At 46.1% G+C, this 21,858-nt stretch overlaps 1 protein-coding gene across 1 annotated transcript in view; it reads left to right on the forward strand.

Annotated features, from left to right (window-relative positions):
• LOC310795695 (uncharacterized protein) overlaps positions 1 to 16,193 on the forward strand; it is a gene marked incomplete at both ends in the record, with an annotated part of 37,681 nt that extends 21,488 nt beyond the window's left edge. Inside the window, 10 exons of the mRNA XM_083657763.1 lie at positions 98 to 245; positions 750 to 869; positions 8,659 to 8,856; positions 9,510 to 9,640; positions 9,821 to 9,928; positions 10,069 to 10,183; positions 10,844 to 11,030; positions 11,158 to 11,361; positions 15,464 to 15,673; positions 16,016 to 16,193. Coding sequence (XP_083513889.1) covers positions 98 to 245; positions 750 to 869; positions 8,659 to 8,856; positions 9,510 to 9,640; positions 9,821 to 9,928; positions 10,069 to 10,183; positions 10,844 to 11,030; positions 11,158 to 11,361; positions 15,464 to 15,673; positions 16,016 to 16,193 — 1,599 coding nt within the window. The remainder of the gene's footprint in view (positions 1 to 97; positions 246 to 749; positions 870 to 8,658; positions 8,857 to 9,509; positions 9,641 to 9,820; positions 9,929 to 10,068; positions 10,184 to 10,843; positions 11,031 to 11,157; positions 11,362 to 15,463; positions 15,674 to 16,015) is intronic.
• Positions 16,194 to 21,858: the final 5,665 nt, after the last annotated feature.

A 21,858-nucleotide genomic window follows, 5' to 3' on the forward strand; every position in this document is an offset into this window, starting at 1 on the left:
ATCTACTGTAGGTCCTAGAGTAGACAAATTCATGTACTTTTTATGTGCCTGGCAAATCAAGTACATCTGATCAATAAGTAACAATGCTTTCTTGTAGCTGGGGGTGGTGTACACGGAGGGAGGCATGGTGGAGGGGGAGAACATTCGCCTTGGGTTTCGCCACCACATGGACATCTTCAAAGGAATTCCCTTTGCTGACATCCCTGGAAGGTTTGAGAAACCAAAACGTCACCCCGGCTGGGATGGTGGGTAGACTCATTCAACTTCTCACTGACCAGTTCACATCTCGAACAATAACTATAAAGAATATGATTAAAATGGTTCTACATGAATAGAATGTATTCCCACTAAAACACCCAAAACGATAACTATAACTATATTTTTGGTTTGATCATCTCAGAGTGATTTATGTGATGCAGAGACACTGATGAAACATTTTCAACCAATCAAATTAAAGTACTAAGAAAAAAGGCTGTGTTTGCTGAGGAACTGCAGATATTGTTATAGTTTTAACAACTGATCAACAATGTATTGTTATAGTTTATAGTTATCTTTATAGTTGTAATTTTAATAATAGTGTCAGCTAAAGCTCAACACTTTATGATGTAATATCATAGCTTATAAATTCCATAGCTCACGCAATTTTGACAGTCCTATTGCATTGCTAGTCGTATTATAGTCTTAAAGGATTTGTCATCAGTTAACTTATATATCTCAGCTAAGTAGGCTGTCTGTGTGTCTCTCTTCAGGCATTCTGAAGACCAAAGAATACAGGAATAGATGTATGCAGGTGAACATGATCATGACCTCCACCCGTGGCAGTGAGGACTGTCTTTACCTTAACATCTGGGTTCCTCATGGCCGTTCAGGTAAAGACTGAGATAAGCAGCCAGCAGCAGTTGTTTGCTTGTCACCATGCTAACCCTGGACTGCCCTGATCATCCACTCCACAGGGAGTTTGAGCTCCTTCCTTCAGGCCACTGATTTAGGGTGCTCAAAATGAAAACACCGCATGCCTGAGCCTCTTTCTTCCCAGTGGCCCATTATACACAATATGTATCTCAATGTGCTTTAGATCAATAGAAGGTAAACAACTAAAAAAAGTAAAAAAAAATGCAATAATACAATCAAGTAAATAAAATAAAACCAACCTTCAGAGAGACCAAGGCAGTTCTTGGGATGATATCTGAGAATATTGTGGTCAATGTTTCAAATCTCAAATCATTGACTATTTTGGTGACAGCAGCTTCTGTGCTGTGGTTGGTTCTGAAACTTGACTGAAACAGAATGCCCTTTCCATTTAAAAACATGTTAATTTGGTTAGAAACTACTTCAAGTAACTGACAAAAAAAGGTTTCTATGGGCCTGTAGTTAGGACACCACAGTCGCAATATTTGTTCTTCAATAGCCATTTTGACTATTGAAATGACCAACAGCTGAAGCAATATTAGCACTCAAGCTCTCACTCTAGTGCTAAATTCAAATTCGCCTCGCGTAGAATGCGCCTTGATACCCTCCGGGGGTAGAGTGGCAGAGTATGCCAAAGCAATCGCCTCCACTATCCAGTGCGATAAGCAATCCTTGGAAAGGGGTCCGCCCTGGGCCCTCTGCCCGAAACAGACCAACAACTGGTTCGAAGTGCGTAACGAGCATGTTCTGGCCACGTAGGCCGAGAGCGCCCTTACGGGACACAGCATGTGCAAACGTCGCTCCTCGTCCGAACTGAATGGCAGGGGACAGAAAGCTGACAAGTCTATGACCATAGACCTAAAGCTGGCATTAATATTCTTAGGTTGATACGCAGGGTTAGGTCGCAACGTGACCCTGCGTCCATTATCCGCGAACACCATGAAGGACTGCTGCACCGAGAGGGCAATCAGGTCACCAACCCTCTTTCCTGACGACAAGGTCTTCAAAGACAGAAACTTCAGATCGACGGAGTCCAAGGGCTCGCACGGATGACCCGAGAGTCCATCCAGCACCGTGACCAAGTCCCATTTGGGAAAGACGCACCGCGACGACGGGCGCAACCTACGCGCCCCCTTCATGAAGTGCGAGATTAAAGGGAGCCCCCCACGGGCCTACCCTCAATTCCCATGTGGCAAGCGGAAATCGCGGCTACGTAATTCTTAACACATTGAGTGCCAAGGACGTCTCTGGACATCCTAAAAAAATGTAACGAGGAGTGCCAAGGACGTCTGTGGACGTCCTAAAATCATAATTCATATTATTCCATAATTCTGCTGTTTAAGGTCGTACCTAGCCAGTGAGCATGAATCCCTTCAAGGGATCACACGGCGCCACCTTAAACATCGTCACGGGAGCTGCGCCACCCACCTCAGATCCTTTACTTTGTGCAGGAGACAGCAGGGAAAGACGTGATCAAAGTGGAAACCGATGCATGCTTCAGCCAGAGCCGTATAGATTGCTCTGTCTGCAGCGGAGCGGACAGTTGGCTCGGCTGCATCCGTGCCCACAACTGAGCTCTTCTGCTTATATCTATCTTCTATCTATCTGTTTCTCCACACGATTCCCTGCCAGAAAGCCAGCACCCGAAGCCGAACGGCCAAGCCCTTTTCGTTCAGTCGTGTTTGGCATTTCCTTGTTGCGCTAGGATCCGTCCGGGGCAAAAACGGAGTCAGACTCTGTGCGTGTGGGGAGGAGCCCGCAGCTCAGAGGTGGAGAGGGGGGGTGGGGGGAGAGGGGGGTGGGGGGAGCAGGCTGCACAGAAACCACACCACGCCACCACATCAGAAAACACCAGCCAGAGTCAGTGAATGTGCTCGAAATTAGAGTGCAAAAAGTATTCATAAAAGTCACTATATCTTGAAAAGTAAAAAAAAACGGCAGAAAACCCTTGAAAGTGCACTTCTTACAGAGGCTGTCATTTCATAATGGAACTGTCTAGAAACAAAATTTCTTCTTTGGAAGAAGCAGGAGTGTTCAATGTTTCATTAGAGTCCAGCCCTCTCAATATAGCCCTAATAGAAAAAATTCTATAGCTGTTTTCAACTGAATGGAAGTGAATCTGGCACAGGCTCCAGACAATTTTACTGAAGCGCTGTGGCACTCAATGTGTTAAGAGACTGCGGGGACTGGCCCGTGTCAAGAAGGTCCTGAAGGAAACAGAACGGGCCGCACACCACAGTTCACTGGATCCACACCTTTGTCCACGCAACAATGCGAAAAGACCCGGCACCTGTACGTGTACTGAGAGCGGGTCGAAGAAGTAGCCCTAGCCAGAGCCAGATTAACACCCCCAGGGGCCCCTGGGCACTGAAGCTCCCAGGGGCCCCCCTACCCATCGTCCGGATGTTTGGATGTTTTTTCGCCATATTTAGAGGAATATCTCATTTTAAATTAACATTAGTATTATACTGTTATGTCATTATTCAGTTTCTGAGATTCAGTTTCTCACTCACTCATAGGCGATTCTAGGCTTTGCAAACAGGTAGCACCAGCAGGATAAAAATATTAGTCTGACTGGGGGGTTTCTAGGGTGGGCTGTGGCCCCCCTGGACAAAGAAATTTTGTACATTTTAAAGTAAAATGCATGAATCTGATGCACTCTGAGAGCAAAAGGAAGAGGCTAATCTTCACATTAATATCCTCTTCACTGTGCTGTGGCTTTACAATGATGAAAAAATAATTGACATTACATTTCCAATACAAAACAGCAGAGGGTGCCGCAGCACCACAAGCACCCCCACTTCCCGCGCCCCTGGTCACCACTTGCCCACAGGCATCCAATGAGACTAAATCATCAGATTTAAAGGCCCAATCCGTCAATACTGACTATTACTGGCGCCGGTGGCCGTTAGTGTAACTGCAGGCAGCGTGTGACCGAGCTGACGCGCGGGCACCATACTCGCACGCGCACAAGCAGTTGCCTGGCAACAGCAGAGCTGTTCGTTGCTTTGTAACGTTAACTCATAAAAGTCACTTGAAAACGGCAACCTGGACAATTTATCGGTCAGATCAGCCTCGAGATGCCCAGGAAGGATTCTGGATGAATTAGGGGACGTTATTGTGGCATGTTTGGCCGTGTTTTGGCTTGCGTTGGCTGCAGGCAAGTTGATACTCATGTTAGCACAAGCCAGGAAATAGCCTGCTCCCCCTGTATGTACGGTACCGTGTAATGCCTGGAGTTGACCAAACTGAACAATCAAACAATGTTTCATAAGCATAACAGTAACGTTAGGCATATTTAGGACTGTTAAATTAATTATCCACACAAGACGGTAACGTTATTAGTGGGGCTGGTGGTAATTTCTATAAATGTAAATTAATATTAGTTAGCCGCGATTAGCATCAAGCTAACGTTACTAGTATGTGCAGTCCCACTGCAGTCAGAGCCTGCTGGCTGCGGGAAGTGGATACTCATGTTAGCACAAGCCAGGAAATAGCCTGCTCCCCCTGTATGTACGGTACCGTGTAATGCCTGGAGTTGACCAAACTGAACAGTCAAACAATGTACCATAAGCATAACAGACACTAGGCTAACGTTAGGGGCATATTTCCGACTGTTAGATTCATTATCAACACAAGACAGTAACGTTATTAGTGGGGCTGGTGGTAATTTCTATAAATATAGCTACATCTATTAGTTAGCCGCGTATAGCATCAAGCTAACATTATGGTTCTAATAGGCAGACTCACAACCGCAGCTAACTACAGTCAAACAATAATGTTCCATGACCATACGCATAACGGTAGTAACGTTAGGGTTGCATTACTTCACACAAGACGGTAATGTTAGCAGAGTTTCTGACCAGGTGGTCAGATACTTGTACTACGGAGTGACAGTAAAAATCTTGAATCTTGAAAATCCATTAGCAAGCAGCTAACGTTATCTGGTCAAAACCACATTACAGTAGCTACAAGCAGCAAGTTCCCTTCATGAACCGAAAACACAGTCCTGACTCTAGTTTCCCCCCGATGTCGGTCACATTGCTGCTGTCTGGCCAGACGGGCTTCATTAGATAAATATTTATTTATTTAGTCTGGACTTTTTCTGGAGTCTGTGTTGTTGTTTCCTTTAGCTAGCAGCTAGCGACGAACGTAACGTTAAAAGCTACTTCAGCCATTTCCTGTTAGCGTCTAGGACAAGAGACAAGCTCGTGAACGCGCGAGACGTCACATCCTCTAGCTGTGGCGGGAAATGCTATCCCCTTCGAAACTGCGGTTTTTCCATCTATCTTCTGAACGGCTGGTCGGAGAGAAACGCCCCTGGTCGCCATTTTTAAGTTACGTCAAGGCGCATTCACTCATTGCCAATAAAAAACACTTTGTGCACATTTATTTCTCGCCAGAACCGACGGAATGGGCCTTTAATCTTCTTGGAAACACATTTTATTTTGTCCTGATTGGTCTTAGATTTGTGTCATAGTTCTGTGGAGCCCAACATGAGCCCGACCAAAAAAAAAAAAAAAAAAAAAAAAAAGGGGGGGGGTTTTGGAGGGCCCCTTCACCCCGAGGGCCCCGGGGCACCTGCCCCGGTTGCCCTATGGTTAATCCGGCCTTGGCCCTAGCACTCTGAATAGTGCACACCACACTTTCGGGCAAGCCCTGGGCTAGCAAATGGTCCCGTTCAGGAACCAGTAACCTCCTCGTGGAGTATGTCCAGGGACCTCCCGTCCACGGCCGAATCGGGGACACCGTCGAATGCGGGTGGAGGTCTGGCAAACTGGAGAGCATAGCCCTTCCGAAGGGTGCACAACAACCATGGGGTCGGAGAACATAGGAGCTTCCAGGCGCTGAGCCTGTTGGACAATGATGGTCTCTCGTAGCAAGAAGGAGCGGAAACCGCATCTTTGGTTATGTAGACTAAAGACACACCTTTTCAGGCTCCATCTGGGCCCTTCTTGAACTAACTTCTTTCTCTCTTAAAAAAAACTAAAACTACCCTGAACTAAACTTTACCACTGTTCCTTCAGAAGTTGTAGTTGTCATAGACTGTGTTGCATAGTTGATTGCTCTATTGCTGACAAAAATGTGTTATTGTAAGTCGCTTTGGATAAAAGCATCTGCCAAATGACGTAATGTAATGTAATGTAATGTATATATTGGGCACCGGGACCTGATCCAATGCCCCGATGGGGGGAGAAAATGGGGGGAGCAGGGTGTGAGAGGCTGCGCCCACCTGTCGCATGGCTCCGCAGATGCTAGGCATGCTGGGGGAAAGTCCCTTACGCAAACTCCGACTACAGACGCACCCCAGATCGCCAGATCGGGAGGCCCTCCCGCCGCGCAACTTTTGCGGGCCAGGAGGAGTGCGGGGACGAAGTCCTCTTTCGAGCCTGCCGAAGGCGGGCCAATGTCCGGGGCCGTGGTCCACAGGAGAGCTCCCGACCGACAATGGGCGCGCGGCGCCATTGATGGTGGGCTTGTCCTGGGTGCTACAAACCGAGGCCAGGCCGTGGCCATCGACCAAGGTGAGCCTTGATGACGGGAATGAGACCCAAGGAGAGCTCCCGACCGAACTCGGGCCGTGGGCACCGAGGATGGTGGTTTGTCCTCAAAGCTACAAGCCAAAGGCTGGCCTTGAGCCCAGACCTTGGCGAGCTGGCGTCCCTGCCGGGCACGTAGTGCCTTCAAGGGGCGGACTGAGCGGGCCTCTGCTGAGCTCCGAGCCGAAGTTGGGCGCTGACCTCCAACGATGGCGGGCTCATAGCCCTCCTCCCCCAAAGAAGGTGACTAAGAGCAGGCCGTCTTACCAGCCGCACCTGCAGCGCCAGGTTTACGCTGCTGTGGGCAGGGGCCGTGCATCGTGGTCAGCCGTGGGACCCAGGACGGGCCCACTGCGACCGGATGGGGTGTAGCCTGTGGGGGGGCACGACCCTGGGGGGCCCCCACCTGCTGACGTGGGGCTGTCCGAGGAGTGCCGGGCCCGGGGGACGGCTCCACGAACGCTCTGCCCCCGGAATCCAGCGGCCGTCCCCTCGTTGCCGTCATGGCATGAGGGACCTGACCGCAGCGGAGTCCTGTTGCTGCCTCTCCAGCTGCTGGGCCATGTTCTCCACTGATGGCCCGAAAAGGCCAGAAGGAAGGCCCAAGCAGCCTCCTCTTCTCCGGCTCAGCCAACTGCGTGAGGTTGAGCCAGAGGTGGCGGTGCGTGACAACAGAGAAGGCCATGACCTTACCACTGTTCTGAGCCACACAGTCCACCATACGGAGGGCATAGTCCATGGCCATCCGGAGCTTGGTGTACATCTCCGGCGATGAGTTACCCTGCAGCTCCCTCAGAAGGACGGCCTGGTAACGCTGGAGCATGGCCAGGTTGTTTGTCATGGCGGCGGACTGACCCGCTGCCAGATAAGACTTTTCAGCCAGCTTGGAAGGCAGTGTCGGCCTGCTGGAGGTGGGGGCCAGATGAGTCGCCATCACTTCCTCCAGGGGGGGCATTCTAGTGAATCCCAGCCGAGCCTCGCCGTCCAGCAAGCTGCCTCCTCCGCATTCGCAGTGACGGTAGTAGCACCGTCCTCCCCGCCAGAACCCTCCTCCTGGGGCGGATCGACTAGGGGGTCGTACCTGGGGAATTCACCCTGCTCTATGAATGAAGGCATGGGCTCATTGCCCCACCTAATCTCAGACTGCTCGTCCCGCTTGGACTGACCCTGAAGGCCCTGAGCAGCGGGGGCTTCACCCACGACAGGCCAGAGAGATTCCACAGACGCTGGGAGGGATGTCCTCCTCAAGAAAGAGCTCCGCTCTATGACGCAGCACAGCTACCTTGAAGGTAGCACAGCAGTCGCAAGACCGAGGGTCCAAAAGCGCGTGTGCAGAGAACAAGCGTGAACAATCCACTAGCCCAGCTAGCGTAAGTAGAGAGACAAGCGCGAGCTAATAAGCCTACTAGTCACTCTTGGAAGAAAACTCCTCAGCCGAGGAGAAGGTCAAACTAGACGATGCTATTTGCACAGCGGCAAAAGCAAGACCTAGCAAGATGCAAGCTAGCTATCTAGCTTAGAACTGAGAGAAAGCGGCAAACACACTGTGAAAGCAAGCTGAACTACCTAGCGTATTCGCTAAGCCAATATCTCAGACTCAAGCGTTACCCCAGCCAGGGTAAGAGCAAGCATACAGCTACACGGCGGTAGCCTAGAGCAGAATGTGCTAACAGAAAGACAAGGCAAACACTCTTAGCTTTGGATGAGCTGTGACCTTGGCGAAGAGAATCCAGGATCGGGTCCCCGAAGCCTGAAGGATCTCGTCCGCCGATGCCTTGGAGTTAAGTCGGGCAAGATAAGACGGAATTAGCTCGGCTTGAGAGCGCAAACTAAGTTAGCACATGGAACTTTCAATGACACGATCTATCCAGGTGGGCTGGAAGTCAAAGAGTGGCGTCTTGGGAAACTGAGCGGACGTGTCACGGGGCAAGGAATGTGGGAGGCCGTCTCAGTCCCAAGATTACCACGCCACCTGTCGGTGGATGGTTGGTTATACAAAAAGGTCATTTTTGGAGCAAAATTATATTCTTCCATTTGGCTGCTGTGCGCAGCGAAATGGCACTAGAGTGAGAGCTTGAGTTCGAAACGAAGTAAAACAGTATTCCCACTTGAGTTATGTCATGTCTTTACTATTATGTTTTTTGTGTGTGATGTGCTTTTGTTCATATAAGCTACTTCAATGTGTTATCATTCTCTTTGTTACCTATAGTGTCCACTAATCTCCCCGTCATGGTCTGGATCTATGGAGGTGGCTATCTGGCTGGAGGGGCGATGGGAGCCAACTTCCTGGACAACTATCTGTACGACGGACAGGAGATTGCAGACAGGGGAAATGTTATTGTGGTGACCCTAAATTACCGAGTGGGAACCCTGGGCTTCCTCAGCACTGGAGATGCTGGCTTACCTGGTAGGTGCCAGTTTATTTATGTCTTTACAGCAGCAACTGGAGGGTGACGCGTGACGGCCATCTGAATTCCGTCAGTTTAGTTCCTAGACGCGAGAGCTATTTTGAGTTCAGCTACTTGTTGCTTGTGTCGTGGGGGGTTTCTTTTTCTCTTCAACTTCTACCTCAGGTTCGAGGAGCTGAACACAGAACAAATGAGACAAACAGACAATTTCCTCTTTCCTTTTCCTGACCCCCTTCACATTATGCTCCACCTAGAAAGATAGTCTGCTTCCAAACTTGACCTAATGTGGTTCTCTAATTGGTCTAATTGTCAATATGGCCACATCACATCAATACAGTTATTGCACCTGCAAAACTAGGAGTTTCGTACCTAATTCCTGGATCATTCTGTCCTTGATATGAATGCTCTTCTGTGCAATATTGGATACAACCTCTTTTTTCTGGCAGTAACAATCCCATTATTATCGCTTGTTTGTGAGATGAGCTTGTATCAACGGCATCTTTCTCTCTACTTTCTGCTTACTGTGCATAGTACATGTATGTGCACCGTCTAATCGAAGGAATGTGCAAATGTATCTTTGATTATATTGATTAAGTATAGATTATACAGTACATTGATTATGAAGATAATGATTCCTACAAACACTTGACAGGAAACTATGGTCTGTGGGACCAGCAGGCTGCCATTGCCTGGGTACACAGGAACATCCGTTCTTTTGGAGGAGACCCTGACAACATCACCCTCTTTGGAGAGTCTGCAGGTGGAGCTAGTGTCAACTTTCAGGTCAGAGATTTTCATTAAGTCTTGATCTTCGTTTGACTGATAGTCAATAGGGCACATCAAAATGATTTAGGCTACTGGATGTCATACTGTTTTAGCAAAATTGCTTTTAATGTTTGACTTTATTTATTCCTCTTGCTATCGGTTTTATTGACTTTTCTTCTTCTTCTGTTCCAAAACAAGACTCTCACTCCCCACAACAAAGGACTGTTCAAGAGAGCCATGTCCCAGAGCGGGGTCGCCCTCTGTCCCTGGGCCATCAACCACAACCCCCGCCGGGTGGCAGAGGAGGTATATAACGAATCCCATGATTTTGTAATGCTTTTAGCACTCTTTTTTTATATCCTGTAAGGAGCTGCAATTTAAAGCCTATGTGTAACTGTAGGGCAGGTAAACAAGCCATGATGTGAACCCTTTCCTTCTCGCTCCAGGTTGCCCTGAAGGTCAACTGCCCCACAGATGACAAGATGGCTGCCTGTTTGAAGATGACTGATCCTGTGCTGCTTACCATGGCTGCTACCCTCAGTTTATCCAGCTCAGCCGATAGTAAGTATAGTAGCTTTTTAAACGTTTACCTTTCGGTCGCTTTTTCCCTTCACCACTTTTGGTGAAAGTGTCCTGCAGAGAGTTAGATTGCCAACTATCAATATGTAGCCTCATTCACACAGGCTGTGAAAGGGCTAAATGTTGTGGAATTAGTAAGCCGCGCCTCCGGTGTGAAAGTGGTGAAAGCGGAGTGGTAGATAATTGTGTTACGCCTTTCGTTCCGCCAGTGGAGGTAGTCATCGCCCTGAATCGACATCTGTCTTAAAGGGTACCCGCGGGAAGACGGATCGAAGCTCAGCTCATTCATTTAAAGAAATTACAGGGGAAACAACCTCACACAACATGATGAGCTTCAAGCCTACAGTGTGTGATTGTATTACTGCTTCATGATAAAGGATTGGAAGATAATTGGCATTTTGATAACCGTATCCGTGAGATACAGAATAGCGTGGATTCACGCAGCTTGATGAATGCCTCTGTCTTCCAAATGTAGAGTTTAGTTATTTGAACATGTAAAAGTAATGAGAAAAGAAGGGGGGGAAACTGCATCAAGTAATCTTCAAATGAACCCAGCTCCTCAGAATTGTAATGCTATGCACATACAGCATGTGTTGCAGAAAGTTAGGCTACAACGTGTGTGACTGTATCTGCCCCCATCAGAGCCCATTATAACGAGCCTGGTCCTGTCTCCTGTGGTCGACGGGGACTTCCTTCCTGATGAGCCGGAGAAGCTGTTCCACAATGCTGCTGAAATTGACTACATCGCTGGTGTTAACGACATGGACGGACACCTCTTCACAGGCGTGGACGTCCCCTCTATCAACAGCCCCCTGGTTGACACCCCCATGTGAGTCATGCCATTACCTCACATTGCGAACCATAACTGACAATTTCCCCAGAATAACATACGTACATTTGTGAGAACTATGGTGCGACAAAGTTTTTCAAGCTGCCTCGCCTGTTCCTCACTACAGTGACGATGTGAAAAGGCTCCTGCGTTCATACACCAAGGAAAAGGGCCAGGCTGGTGTGGACAACGCTATCTCCACATACACCTCAAACTGGGGCACAGATCCCAGCCAGGCGACCATTAAGAAAACCATTGTGGAGATTGGAACAGACTACATCTTTCTGGTTCCTACACAGGCTGCCCTCTACCTTCATGCTGCCAATGCCAAGTGAGAACAACATTACTGATACTGCTGATATAATAACAATCTATATGTCAGGTGCAGCAATCTTGGCGCAGGCCAAGATTCCCTGCACCCTGCAGATCTTGCAGGGGAAACACAGAAAACAGCAAATTAACTTAACTTAACTTAACTTACTAACTTAACTTAACTTAACTTAACTTAACTTAACTTAGCTCAAAAAGGTTTTCGGCTGGGAGCATCAGCTGAAGATTGCCACTGTATTCATGTGTGGATCTTCACTTTTGACCTAAATGTTTCATGACATGGACAGACAAATGATCACCTTATAGATATACAGAGAAGCAGGATTAAAGAGCGTGGTGCGGGGGAGGGGGGGGGGGGGGGCCTATGACTCAAGATTCTTACGAAAATACCCCCCCCAAAAAACTAAAATAAAACATCCCCCCAGGAGAGAAATATGGAGAAAAAGGTGGTATTATAATGCACATGCTGTGACATCACTCGGGCTACTGTACTTACTGTAATAATAATAATATACAGTCAATGTGTACAGCAGAAAACTTTCCAAAAGAGATGTACGATAATTATCTTATTTGTATGATCATTTACCTCCAACAATGATCATTGACTCTCTGGTACGATAATTCAACACTGCCCAGAATGCATTTTGGCACTGAAGCAAGCAGAAGAATAATCTGTGATGCAATTTCCCCCCAAGGCAACTGTCTAGCTTGCGCTCTATCTACAGTATGGTTAATATGGCACTTTATGATGTTTTAATAGTTTCAGTTTGTCAAACATGACTAGTACTGAAACTAGTAGACCCCAAATATGCATTCAGTTTTTCAAAATAACACCTATTTGGAAATATAATTTTGGAGAACCAGAGACCGCAAAGCCGACCGACCATCTCAGCTCATCTAACCCATCTCTAGAGGTGTCAGGTGGATAAGATGGCCGGACAGACGGGCGTACGGAGGTAATCAGAGGGAACGTTTATTGTTTATTGTTTATTAAAAACGTCACAGGTGTTATTGATCGATTTGCGGGTTTTCATGTGCGCGTGCCAGCTGCTTTACAAAAACGAGCCTAGATGCAGCTATGTGTGGGGAAAAAACAAAAAACAAAAGAGAATCCTAATTGCTACATAAAAGTCCCACGTATTAATGCAAAGTGGTCTCTAACCTGCACCATGCTCTTTAAGTGGAAAGTAGAGGTCTTCACGGGTCCAAAATCACGGACCCGGACCCTAATGGACCCGGGGAATTTGTGCCCGAACCCGTAATGGAAATCTGAGATCCGGCCCCGTTCAGAACCGATAAATGTCGGACCCAGACACGGAGTGGACCCGTCTATTATTAGAAATCTGAGACCCGGCCCCATTCAGATCCGAGAAATACAGAGGCAGAGACTAGTGGTGTCGACGTCAAAGTTGCTTGTTAACTGCTACAAATTGTATATCAAATGAAACTTTGTGCATCTTTATTAACTATATATAGCATTCTCCCCTGGTTGATGCTGCCTAACGCTAGTTAGATAGTACAATGGCAGACAGTCTCTATGCTACCGCCGTTCCTTCGCCCAAAAACACACACAACAGGGCTAGAAACTATCACATACATGTTGTGACTTGTGTACTCACCATGCGATCATCAAATAATAATCCAAAAGTATAGGAAACAGTCATCTTCAATTAAATCCATAGTGAGAGGAACCAGCAAGAGGGTTACCTCTCTGCAACGAAAATCACTTCCTCGTTTGCCTGAGGCGCATGTGTGCGCATGTGTACGCATAAGTAATTTTCATTGCAGATGGGAACGCTCTTTGCTAGTTATTTTCTCTATGGATTTACTTGCAGTTTGTGACACGTGTGCTGTTTTGATGCGTTTCTCTCATGATCAGCGCCACTCGCCGGGTCCACTCGGGTCTTATTGGACCCGGCATTTCACTGTCAGAACCCCGAGACCCGTGACAATCGCTACCGGAACCGACCCAGACCTGGAGTCACTTCTTTTGAATGGACCCAGACCCGGCCGACATCAGGGCACAAGCAAATTTCTTGATCTCTTGCCTAGCAGCTAGCAATTGTGCGCTGCGGAACTGCAGATCTCTGCCTTATTAGTAGTGAGATAGTCATGCCAATTTTTATACTGTACATTTGGTGGTTTCATAGCCTGGTTCCAGACTCCTGAATCATGACCTGCCCACTATTCAAATTTGGTTGAGTGATTCAGTCTGTTGCTCTACTGTAGTCAAATGTAATTCTCAATTGGGCCAATCAGCGCCTTTGTGGGGCAGGACTAAAGTTTGAACCCCCAATCTGAAAGCACCCAAACGTTAGGGTTGTGCTACAACCCGGGTTTTACGAGTGAGAACGACTCACCCTCGAGGGTGGTCGGACGCAGCGGACATGCTCCTCTCGAGAGGCGCACCGCTGGGCGGAATGTCCTCCTCGATAAAGAGTGTGGCTCTATGTCGCAGCACTGCCAAATTGAAGCCAGCACAGATGCTGCAATACCTAGGCTTCAGCAGCGCCTGTGCAGCGTGCTCGTGCGCCAGACAGAACACGCAGCTATCGTGCCGATCAAAATCGGCCAACGTAGACTTACACACCGTGCAGCCCCTCGCTGACTCTCCCTTCTCCATGGCAGCAGCGCGGCTCATGGCACGAGTTAACCAAAGCTAACTCGTAGCAAGCTCCCGCAGGCTGTACCCGGTTAGCGGGAGTACCGTAAGACGCTATGAACTAGCGTGCAGAAGCTATGCAGTAAGCCACCCGGAGGCTAGCGAACATGCACGTGCAACGGTAATGAAGGGCGGTAGCCTAAGCAGAAGTGCTAACGCACAATACGGCAAGATGCTAGTCGCACAGATGGGAGCTAGCTATCTAGCTAATAACTGAGAGCACACCTTTTGAGTTAATACTCTCTTTAATGTTACCCCAGCCGGGGTGAACGTAAGCGCGCTACACGGCGGTAGCCTAAGCCGAATGTGCTAGCACACAATAAGCAAGATGCTATTCGCACGGATGCAAGCTAGCTATCTAGTCACAACTGAGAGCGGCAACACTCGAGTTAACACTCTCAGAACAACGTTACCCCAGCCGCGGTGAATGCAGCCAGCTACACGGTGGTAGCCTAAGTACAATGTCCTAACACACAAGACGAGATGCTATTCGCACGGATGCAAGCTAGCTATCTATTTAATAGCTGGGAGTGGCAACCACTCGAGTTAAAACTCTCAGATTTGCCCTCTTTAACGTTACCCCAGCCGGGGTGAACGTAGCAAGCTACACGGCGGTAGCCTAAGCAAAAATGTGCTAACACAATAAGGCAAGGCGCTCTTACAGTAGCTTATGATGAGCTTGTCCGTCGCCGCTGGTGAAGAGATGCAGGATCGGGTCCCCGAAACCTGAAGAATCTCGTCGACGTAAGCCTTGTTTAGGTGGGCAATAAGACGGAATTAGCTCGGCTTAAGAGCGCAAATGTTAAGTTAACACACGGAGCTTAAAAGAACACGTCCACAGCGAGCTGGAAGAACGAAGGAGTGGCCTCCTGGGGTCTGAGCGGACGTGACGTAGTCACGGGGTGAGGAATGTGGGTGGCCGCCTCAGCCCTAGGGGTACCACGCCACCTGTTGGTGGGTGGTTTGGTTTTATATAAAGATCATTTTTGGAGGAAAAATAATATTCTTCCAGTGGCTGCGTGCGCAGCGAAGATGGCACTAGAGTGAGAGCTTGAGTTCGAAACGAAGTAAAATCCTTTTTCACCCAAAGCCTTTCGTAGGCGACAGTATCTACTAGCATACTGTAGTAATGACCTTAAGATGAGGAGTAGGAGCTAAAAGTTTAAGAGCTTAAATAGATGTAAAAGTATTTTTTAGTGAGGAAGTCTAGAATGCCTACAAGGCTACACTTCTGACTCCAACGCCGTTCAACTCATTCTGAACCCTGAATTTTCTTTTCTTTTTTGGATATTTAAAGATATCATTCCTGCCTTTTGTCACTATCTCCAGTCAGATTTCAGATTTCAGATTTCAGATTTCTTTTATTCACACACACTTGAAAAAATATACAACTTTGATGAGGTCACGATCACATCTCTGTTCTCTCCCTGCCCTGCCAAAGATCTGGCCGTACCTACTCCTATCTCCTCTCCGAGCCGAACCGTATGGGAGGCCTGGCCAGGCCCTACCCCAGCTGGATGGGAGCTGACCACGCCGATGACCTGCAGTACACATTTGGAAAGCCATTCACCACTCCTCTGGCATACTGGCCAAGTCACAGAGACCTTGCCGGCTACATGATTGCCTACTGGACCAACTTCGCCAGAACCGGGTATACAATAATGCAAACTTTAACTGAACCTTTTAAACCTGAATCAGGATTTGAATCACACTCACTTTTATCTCAAGTACAACAAATACAGGAATTTATCTTAACATTGATATAGAGACATAGTGACGTTTTTAGTATGTCCCTTGCACTGAACATGCAGTCCAGTTGTCCCTCAATATATGCTATGAAACTGTAAAATGATCATTATTGTGGGCATTGCAGTTTTGGCAATAGATATTCAGATCTGAACACAGTGGCAGGTTTGAAAGAGCTTACTTTTCTTTATTCAAGTCCCAGACATGAATTGCTTTAATTCATTCAATTGTTATTTTCTTTCCACAGAGATCCCAACAAAGGAGAGCTGAAAGTGCCCACTACCTGGCCTAAATTCACCAGTACTGGACACCAGTTCCTGGATATCAACGCCAAGATGAACAAGAACTCTGTGAAACAGAACATGAGGATGCGATATGTCCATTTCTGGACCAGCATCCTGCCCAACCTCCCCATTCTATTCTGAAAGTAAACATGCCCTGTCCATAAACATTGTAGACATGAACTGTGCATCAAATACATCAGTGGTTCTCAAACCTTTTCATGTCAAGGACCCCTAAACTGACACAAATCATACCACAAACCCCCATGTTATAAGATTTTGTCCCATGGTCCCCTATCTGATACATTTTTGCTTTTAGATGTTTTATTACATTAAGTGTATGCAACCCATCAGCAAAATACTAATCCATTCCATCCATTGTGTTACTTATGGATGGAATTATAGTGAAAATAAACGATACCCTTTTTTGCTGGAGCCCTAGGGGTCCCCTGACCCCACATTGAGAACCACTGAATTACATCATGTTAGAATTGGGTCACTGGAAAAATAAATTGATGAATACTATATAATGATATTTCCTTTTTTGTATGCCTCACAATACTCACTATATAGACACACACTCATATTCCTCTCTTATCTCCTTCTTGTCAGACCTACTTCAACAGTCACAGATCAAGGTTCAAAGCTACAATATGAAAGCATTGCAAGAGGAAGTGGGCTATAGCCCACTCAGATAAACATGTGGCTGTTGTGTGATGTTTGAAGGTTCATTGTTCAATCCCTGCCTCAGGCAGCACATGTGATGCTATTTTTATCATCAGTAGTTTGAACACTGATAGAAATAAGATGATGTAGGAGTCTAGTCAGTCTCTGACTCTAGCTCAGTCAGATCAACAGCTGCTCATTCGTTCAGTTCCAACCTATCTCACTCTTTATGCTCTCTGTGTTGTTGTCAGTGTGAACACAGTGTGTCGAATATAGCAGGAGGTCTCCAAACAGCTTATAGCTCAGCAGGATGAGTCGCTTTGTCGCAGGGTCATTGTTACTACCTGACAAGTGGACTGTTGGTTTGTTTCCCGATGGAGGAGACATATTACAGCACCGCCCTGTCTTTAACGTCAGCAGCTCTTTACGCCTAGCGACCGGCTTTAATATCCTCAAATAAATTACAAGTGTAATAAAAACTAAAAGAAAATTGTTACGCCACTTCTATTCAAATAGAAATAACTTTTCTGCCTCAAAAAACACAGATGAAAGTTCAGTCTGTGTGCATCCCAGGTTAGAACTCACTACCTCTCCCTCTGAAGGCAGCTGACATACACAGTGAACCGGCACTGCCACTCATGGTGTATTTATCTCTGTATGACTTTTGAAGTGCCTGGCTATAGGTCAAAATCTGGAAAAGGCTATATTTGAGCTTTTAGTACATTTTTAGTCAAAGCTTTTAGTAAAAAAAAAAGTTTGACCTGTCTGGTTTTAAAAATGTTACATTTCAGCTGCCAATCAACATAAAGCTGGTGTGTGTGTGTGTGTGTGTGTGTGTGGGGGGGGGGGGGGGGGGGGGGGGTCATAAAGTCTTAAAGGTAAGTTTAATGGTAAAAAACAAAGATAAGAGCTCTTCCTTTATGTTTTTTTTGTTTCAGACATTTTATGCTTTATTGACAGATGTATCGTGAGAGAAGGACACAGGTGTGGGAGGGAGAGAGAGGAAGAGAGAAGAACAAACAACAAAACAAACACCATCTGGTGTTAATCTGATGGAATGTATGAATGGGTATGAATGTCTATGAATGTTGGTGGTGGTCGGAGGGGCCGTAGGCGCGAAATGGCTGCCACGCTTCCGTCAGTCTTCCCCAGGGCAGCTGTGGCTACATCACCCGTAGCTTACTTATTATTATTAATTAGTAATTACTTTATTGAACAGCCAATCAGTATCCTCCAACAACCTGCTAGAGGTTTAAACTAGGGGTGGAGCCGAACCCGGCATTCGGAAAAGCACAAATACGTGGGTTTTTACAAATGTTATTTATTTAATATAAATATTAATAATATTATTTGTTTCCTCTGCCTCTGTCTGTGTGTCATGGATGTGTAAGTCTAAGCTCTATGGGTCTGTGTGGCTGAGTGGTGAGTGCAGTTGTCTCTGTTCTGCTAGAAGAGGGATCAAAACCCACTGTAGGAGCCCTCCTTTGCAGCATAGTTTAATGACAAACATTTATGTTAACACTTTAATAAAATGAATTAGAAGTGTAATAAAAACAAAGAAGATTGTTATGCCTATTTCCACTTTTATTCAAATACAAATAACTTTGCTGCCTCAAAAAGCACAGATGAAAGTTCAGTCTGTACACATTCCAGCTTAGAAGACACAACCTCTCCCTCTGGAGGCAGCTGACATAAACACTGAACCACAAAGGCACTGACACTGATGCTGTATTTTTCACTGTATGACTTTTGAAGTGCCTGGCTAGTAAGTCAAAATCTGGAAAAGGCTATATTTTAGCTTTTAGTCAATTTAGAAATAGTTAAGTAGACTCAGTTGGACATAGCTAAAGTGTTCGAGGCCTCAATACTGCAGGGTTTTCACTCTTTCCTCTGGCTGTTGCCATTCCAAGGTGACTGAGGCTTGGGCGGGGAAGGGGGAGCTGACTGTCTGTAGGAGGCGCTTTGTCAGCTGGTGTGTTTCCAGCCATGTTAAAGAAATGGGAGACCGGTTTGAGAAACAACATTCCTCCTCCATCGGGAATTGAACCAACACTCAGCGCATCATGCAAAGACAGAGAAACAGCTGCTCATCCCTCTGAGCTGTTCCTCAGTGTAGGTGATTTCTGCAACTCTTCATAATGACAACAACATGGAAGGCATAATGAGTTTGACAAGTGGGCTTTGAAACGCAGTGAACAACTACATGACAAGCAGCAGTTTATCTCACTGAGCTCTGATTGACTCCACAATTTGCCAAACCACTTTTTAGGGGCCTGGAATGAATCTGGTGCAAAAAACACTGAAAAAAATCCACCCACGGGGGGCACTACACCAAGATTTTATCTTTCTTAATCTTGCATTGGTGGGCAGGCCAGGAGCAGTGGGCAACTTGCTTTCTTGTGTACAGCGCCCGGGGACCATCTTCAAATGTTGTCGTCACTGGTCAGATGACGATCTTCTGCATGTTTTTGATGGGGGGTCCATACCGATGTTGGAAAAAACCCATGGGAGCACGAATATGCAAACTCCACACAGAAAGACCCTTTTAATGAGATAGCCCACCTGGGCCATAGGCACTGAAGACATGGGGGGACACGCTCTCAGCTCCCACAGCATCCCAGGTGGGAATCGAACCCAGGACCTTCTAGCTGTGAGGCGACAGTGCTACTACTGCGATATCGTGCCCCCGAGCTGCTTAGGAACCTACAAGCAGGTCCTGACCATACACCCTATGTACACAGTATGTCATTATGGTAACACTTTACAATAAGGGTCACTAAATTGACAGTTAGTTATGCATTAATAAGCATTAATTAACAATTAACTCTAACCCTAACCATTAACTAACAAGAGTTAGTTAATGCCTATTAAGCATTAACTAACCCTTAATTAATGTACCTGTATGATATTAACAAGGTCAGGTCTTTCTTTTCTTTTTACACTTTACAAAGTGTAAAAAGAAAAGAAAGACCTGACCTTGTTAATATCATGATCTGCTGAGTCATTTCTCACACTTGTTCCATTTAGTCACATAGTAAAAGTAATATAAATATTCAACCTTGTTAGAAAAGGTTATTCACATTTCAATAGTTTTTTTTTTTTTTTATACTTTTTATTGTCATCTTGTATTTACATACATCTTGCTCATATTATCTTGTAGTGATGGCAATTTTTCTTTTTTGTATATATAATAAAGACATGACAATTACTTAAACATACATACATACATACATACCTAACATACACACCAATTAACATATATTCCATACATGACATGGGTGTATGCTTCACCCTGTGATACTCAGCGTAACCTACAGATACAAGTACAGATGCAAAGTACCTGTAAGAGAGAGAAAAAAGGAGACAAAAAAATACAAATACAAATAAAATAAAATAAAATACAAAAATAAAAAATACAGAGCCTTTACTCGAAGTAAGGTAGTGCTCCCCTATGTGACAGTCAGCATTAGTATAGGAATCATCAATTCAATAGTTTCAGGTCATTATTGGTATTTTATCTAGTTGCACTGAGAGAGATTACTTCACCGCCTGATTCAATAGTTTTTAGGATGATTATTTGTTGTCATATTTTAGGCCAGACTTGGTACTCTGGTCCCCTTCACTGAAGTCTGTTTACATCATAGAGCTCACAGTCCCGTGGGAGAATTCAGTTGAAGAGGCCTATGAGCGCAAGAAACTGCGCTACACAGAACTGGCAGCAGACGCTCAACAACGAGGATGGAATGCAAAAGTCTATCCGGTTGAAGTGGGATGCAGAGGTTTTGTGGCTTCTTCCACCATCAGGCTGCTGAAAGATCTTGGCATCCATGGACAGGCTCTGCGGCAGACAATTAGATCAGTCTCTGAAGCGGCCGAAAGAAGCAGCCAGTGGTTATGGATAAAGCGGAAGGACCCTTGCTGGGCTCAAAGAACATCAACATGACCCGCTCACTAATCCCCCCCTACCCAACCCCCCACTTGAGAACCCAGGTCAGAACCCTCCAGGAGGAGGGTGAACAAGGTATGCGGTCAGCTCTAGGCTTGACTCAGGGAAGAGGACGCCCCTGCCTTGCATAGTCCCGTGGGCTGCGCCATTTAAACAACCAGGCAATTCTCATGATTGGGCATGGGACACAAGCTCAGGCTTGATCACCCTGTAGCTGGCCACCTTAGATGAGGGTGTCTAGTGTTGAAAGGCCGAAACTCCCCATGATTCAAAGGTACACTACTGATGATGTGTCCCGAAATTTACATTCTTCCCATGTCTGAGATACAGCTCCCATGCCACTCTCAACATCAAGGCAAACCTCATGTGTGTACCATCTATTGGCACAATGGACAGTATAACATCACGTCCCGTGTTTTATGATTCTTTGTCATATTTTGAAGAAGGTGAAATTATATCATATTTCACCATTTTACCTTTAATCTTTTATATTATGAGTGATTAAAAAATAAAATTGGTTACAAGGTAAAAGAAGTGAAGTTGTCGACAGGTTCAGTGGTGAGCGACTGCCTTCACAGAAGGTATATGAGAGGGTGAAGGGGGGTTTGGTCATTAGTTTATCAGGTGGGCCCCTCCCCTCCCATCAGATGTTTGGTGGTGGAATTATCCCTAGTACACCTCTGGAGAATTTGACTGTCTTCTGGCATCCCGGGAACACCACTCCAGTCTCAGCTCTGATAAGACCGACACTAAGACTACACTGACATAGGGTTGAAGAAAATGTTCAAAAATCTTATAATTGAAAGTTACAAAAGCTGAATAACAAAATGAACAGCTTGGGGAGAGAGCAAGGTAAATTATTTGTTGGGTATTAAGGGTATAGGCACAATAAGCTAGGCTTCAGCCTACACCTCTTTTTCCCCTGATCCAATGTATAAAGGTTTTGTTTAATTGGAACACTGAATAAAACAACTTAATTCTAACTTCTTTTTGTAACTTTGTTGGTGTCTTTTTGTATTGTATGTTGTTAGGATTGAGGTTAAGTGGGAACACAAGGTGGGTAAATATTATGCATTACGTAATGATGACAACAGCAGGCCCAGAGAGTGCACTGGTCAGATGCTGCAGTATGGGGGGGCTCTCCTGTATAAAAGCCTGCTAGTAATTCAACATAGCTTCCACAGTCTTCCACAGACT

The sequence above is a fragment of the Poromitra crassiceps genome (genome assembly GCF_964638095.1).
Source record: "Poromitra crassiceps genome assembly, chromosome: 21".
In the NCBI taxonomy this organism is placed as follows: domain Eukaryota; kingdom Metazoa; phylum Chordata; class Actinopteri; order Beryciformes; family Melamphaidae; genus Poromitra; species Poromitra crassiceps.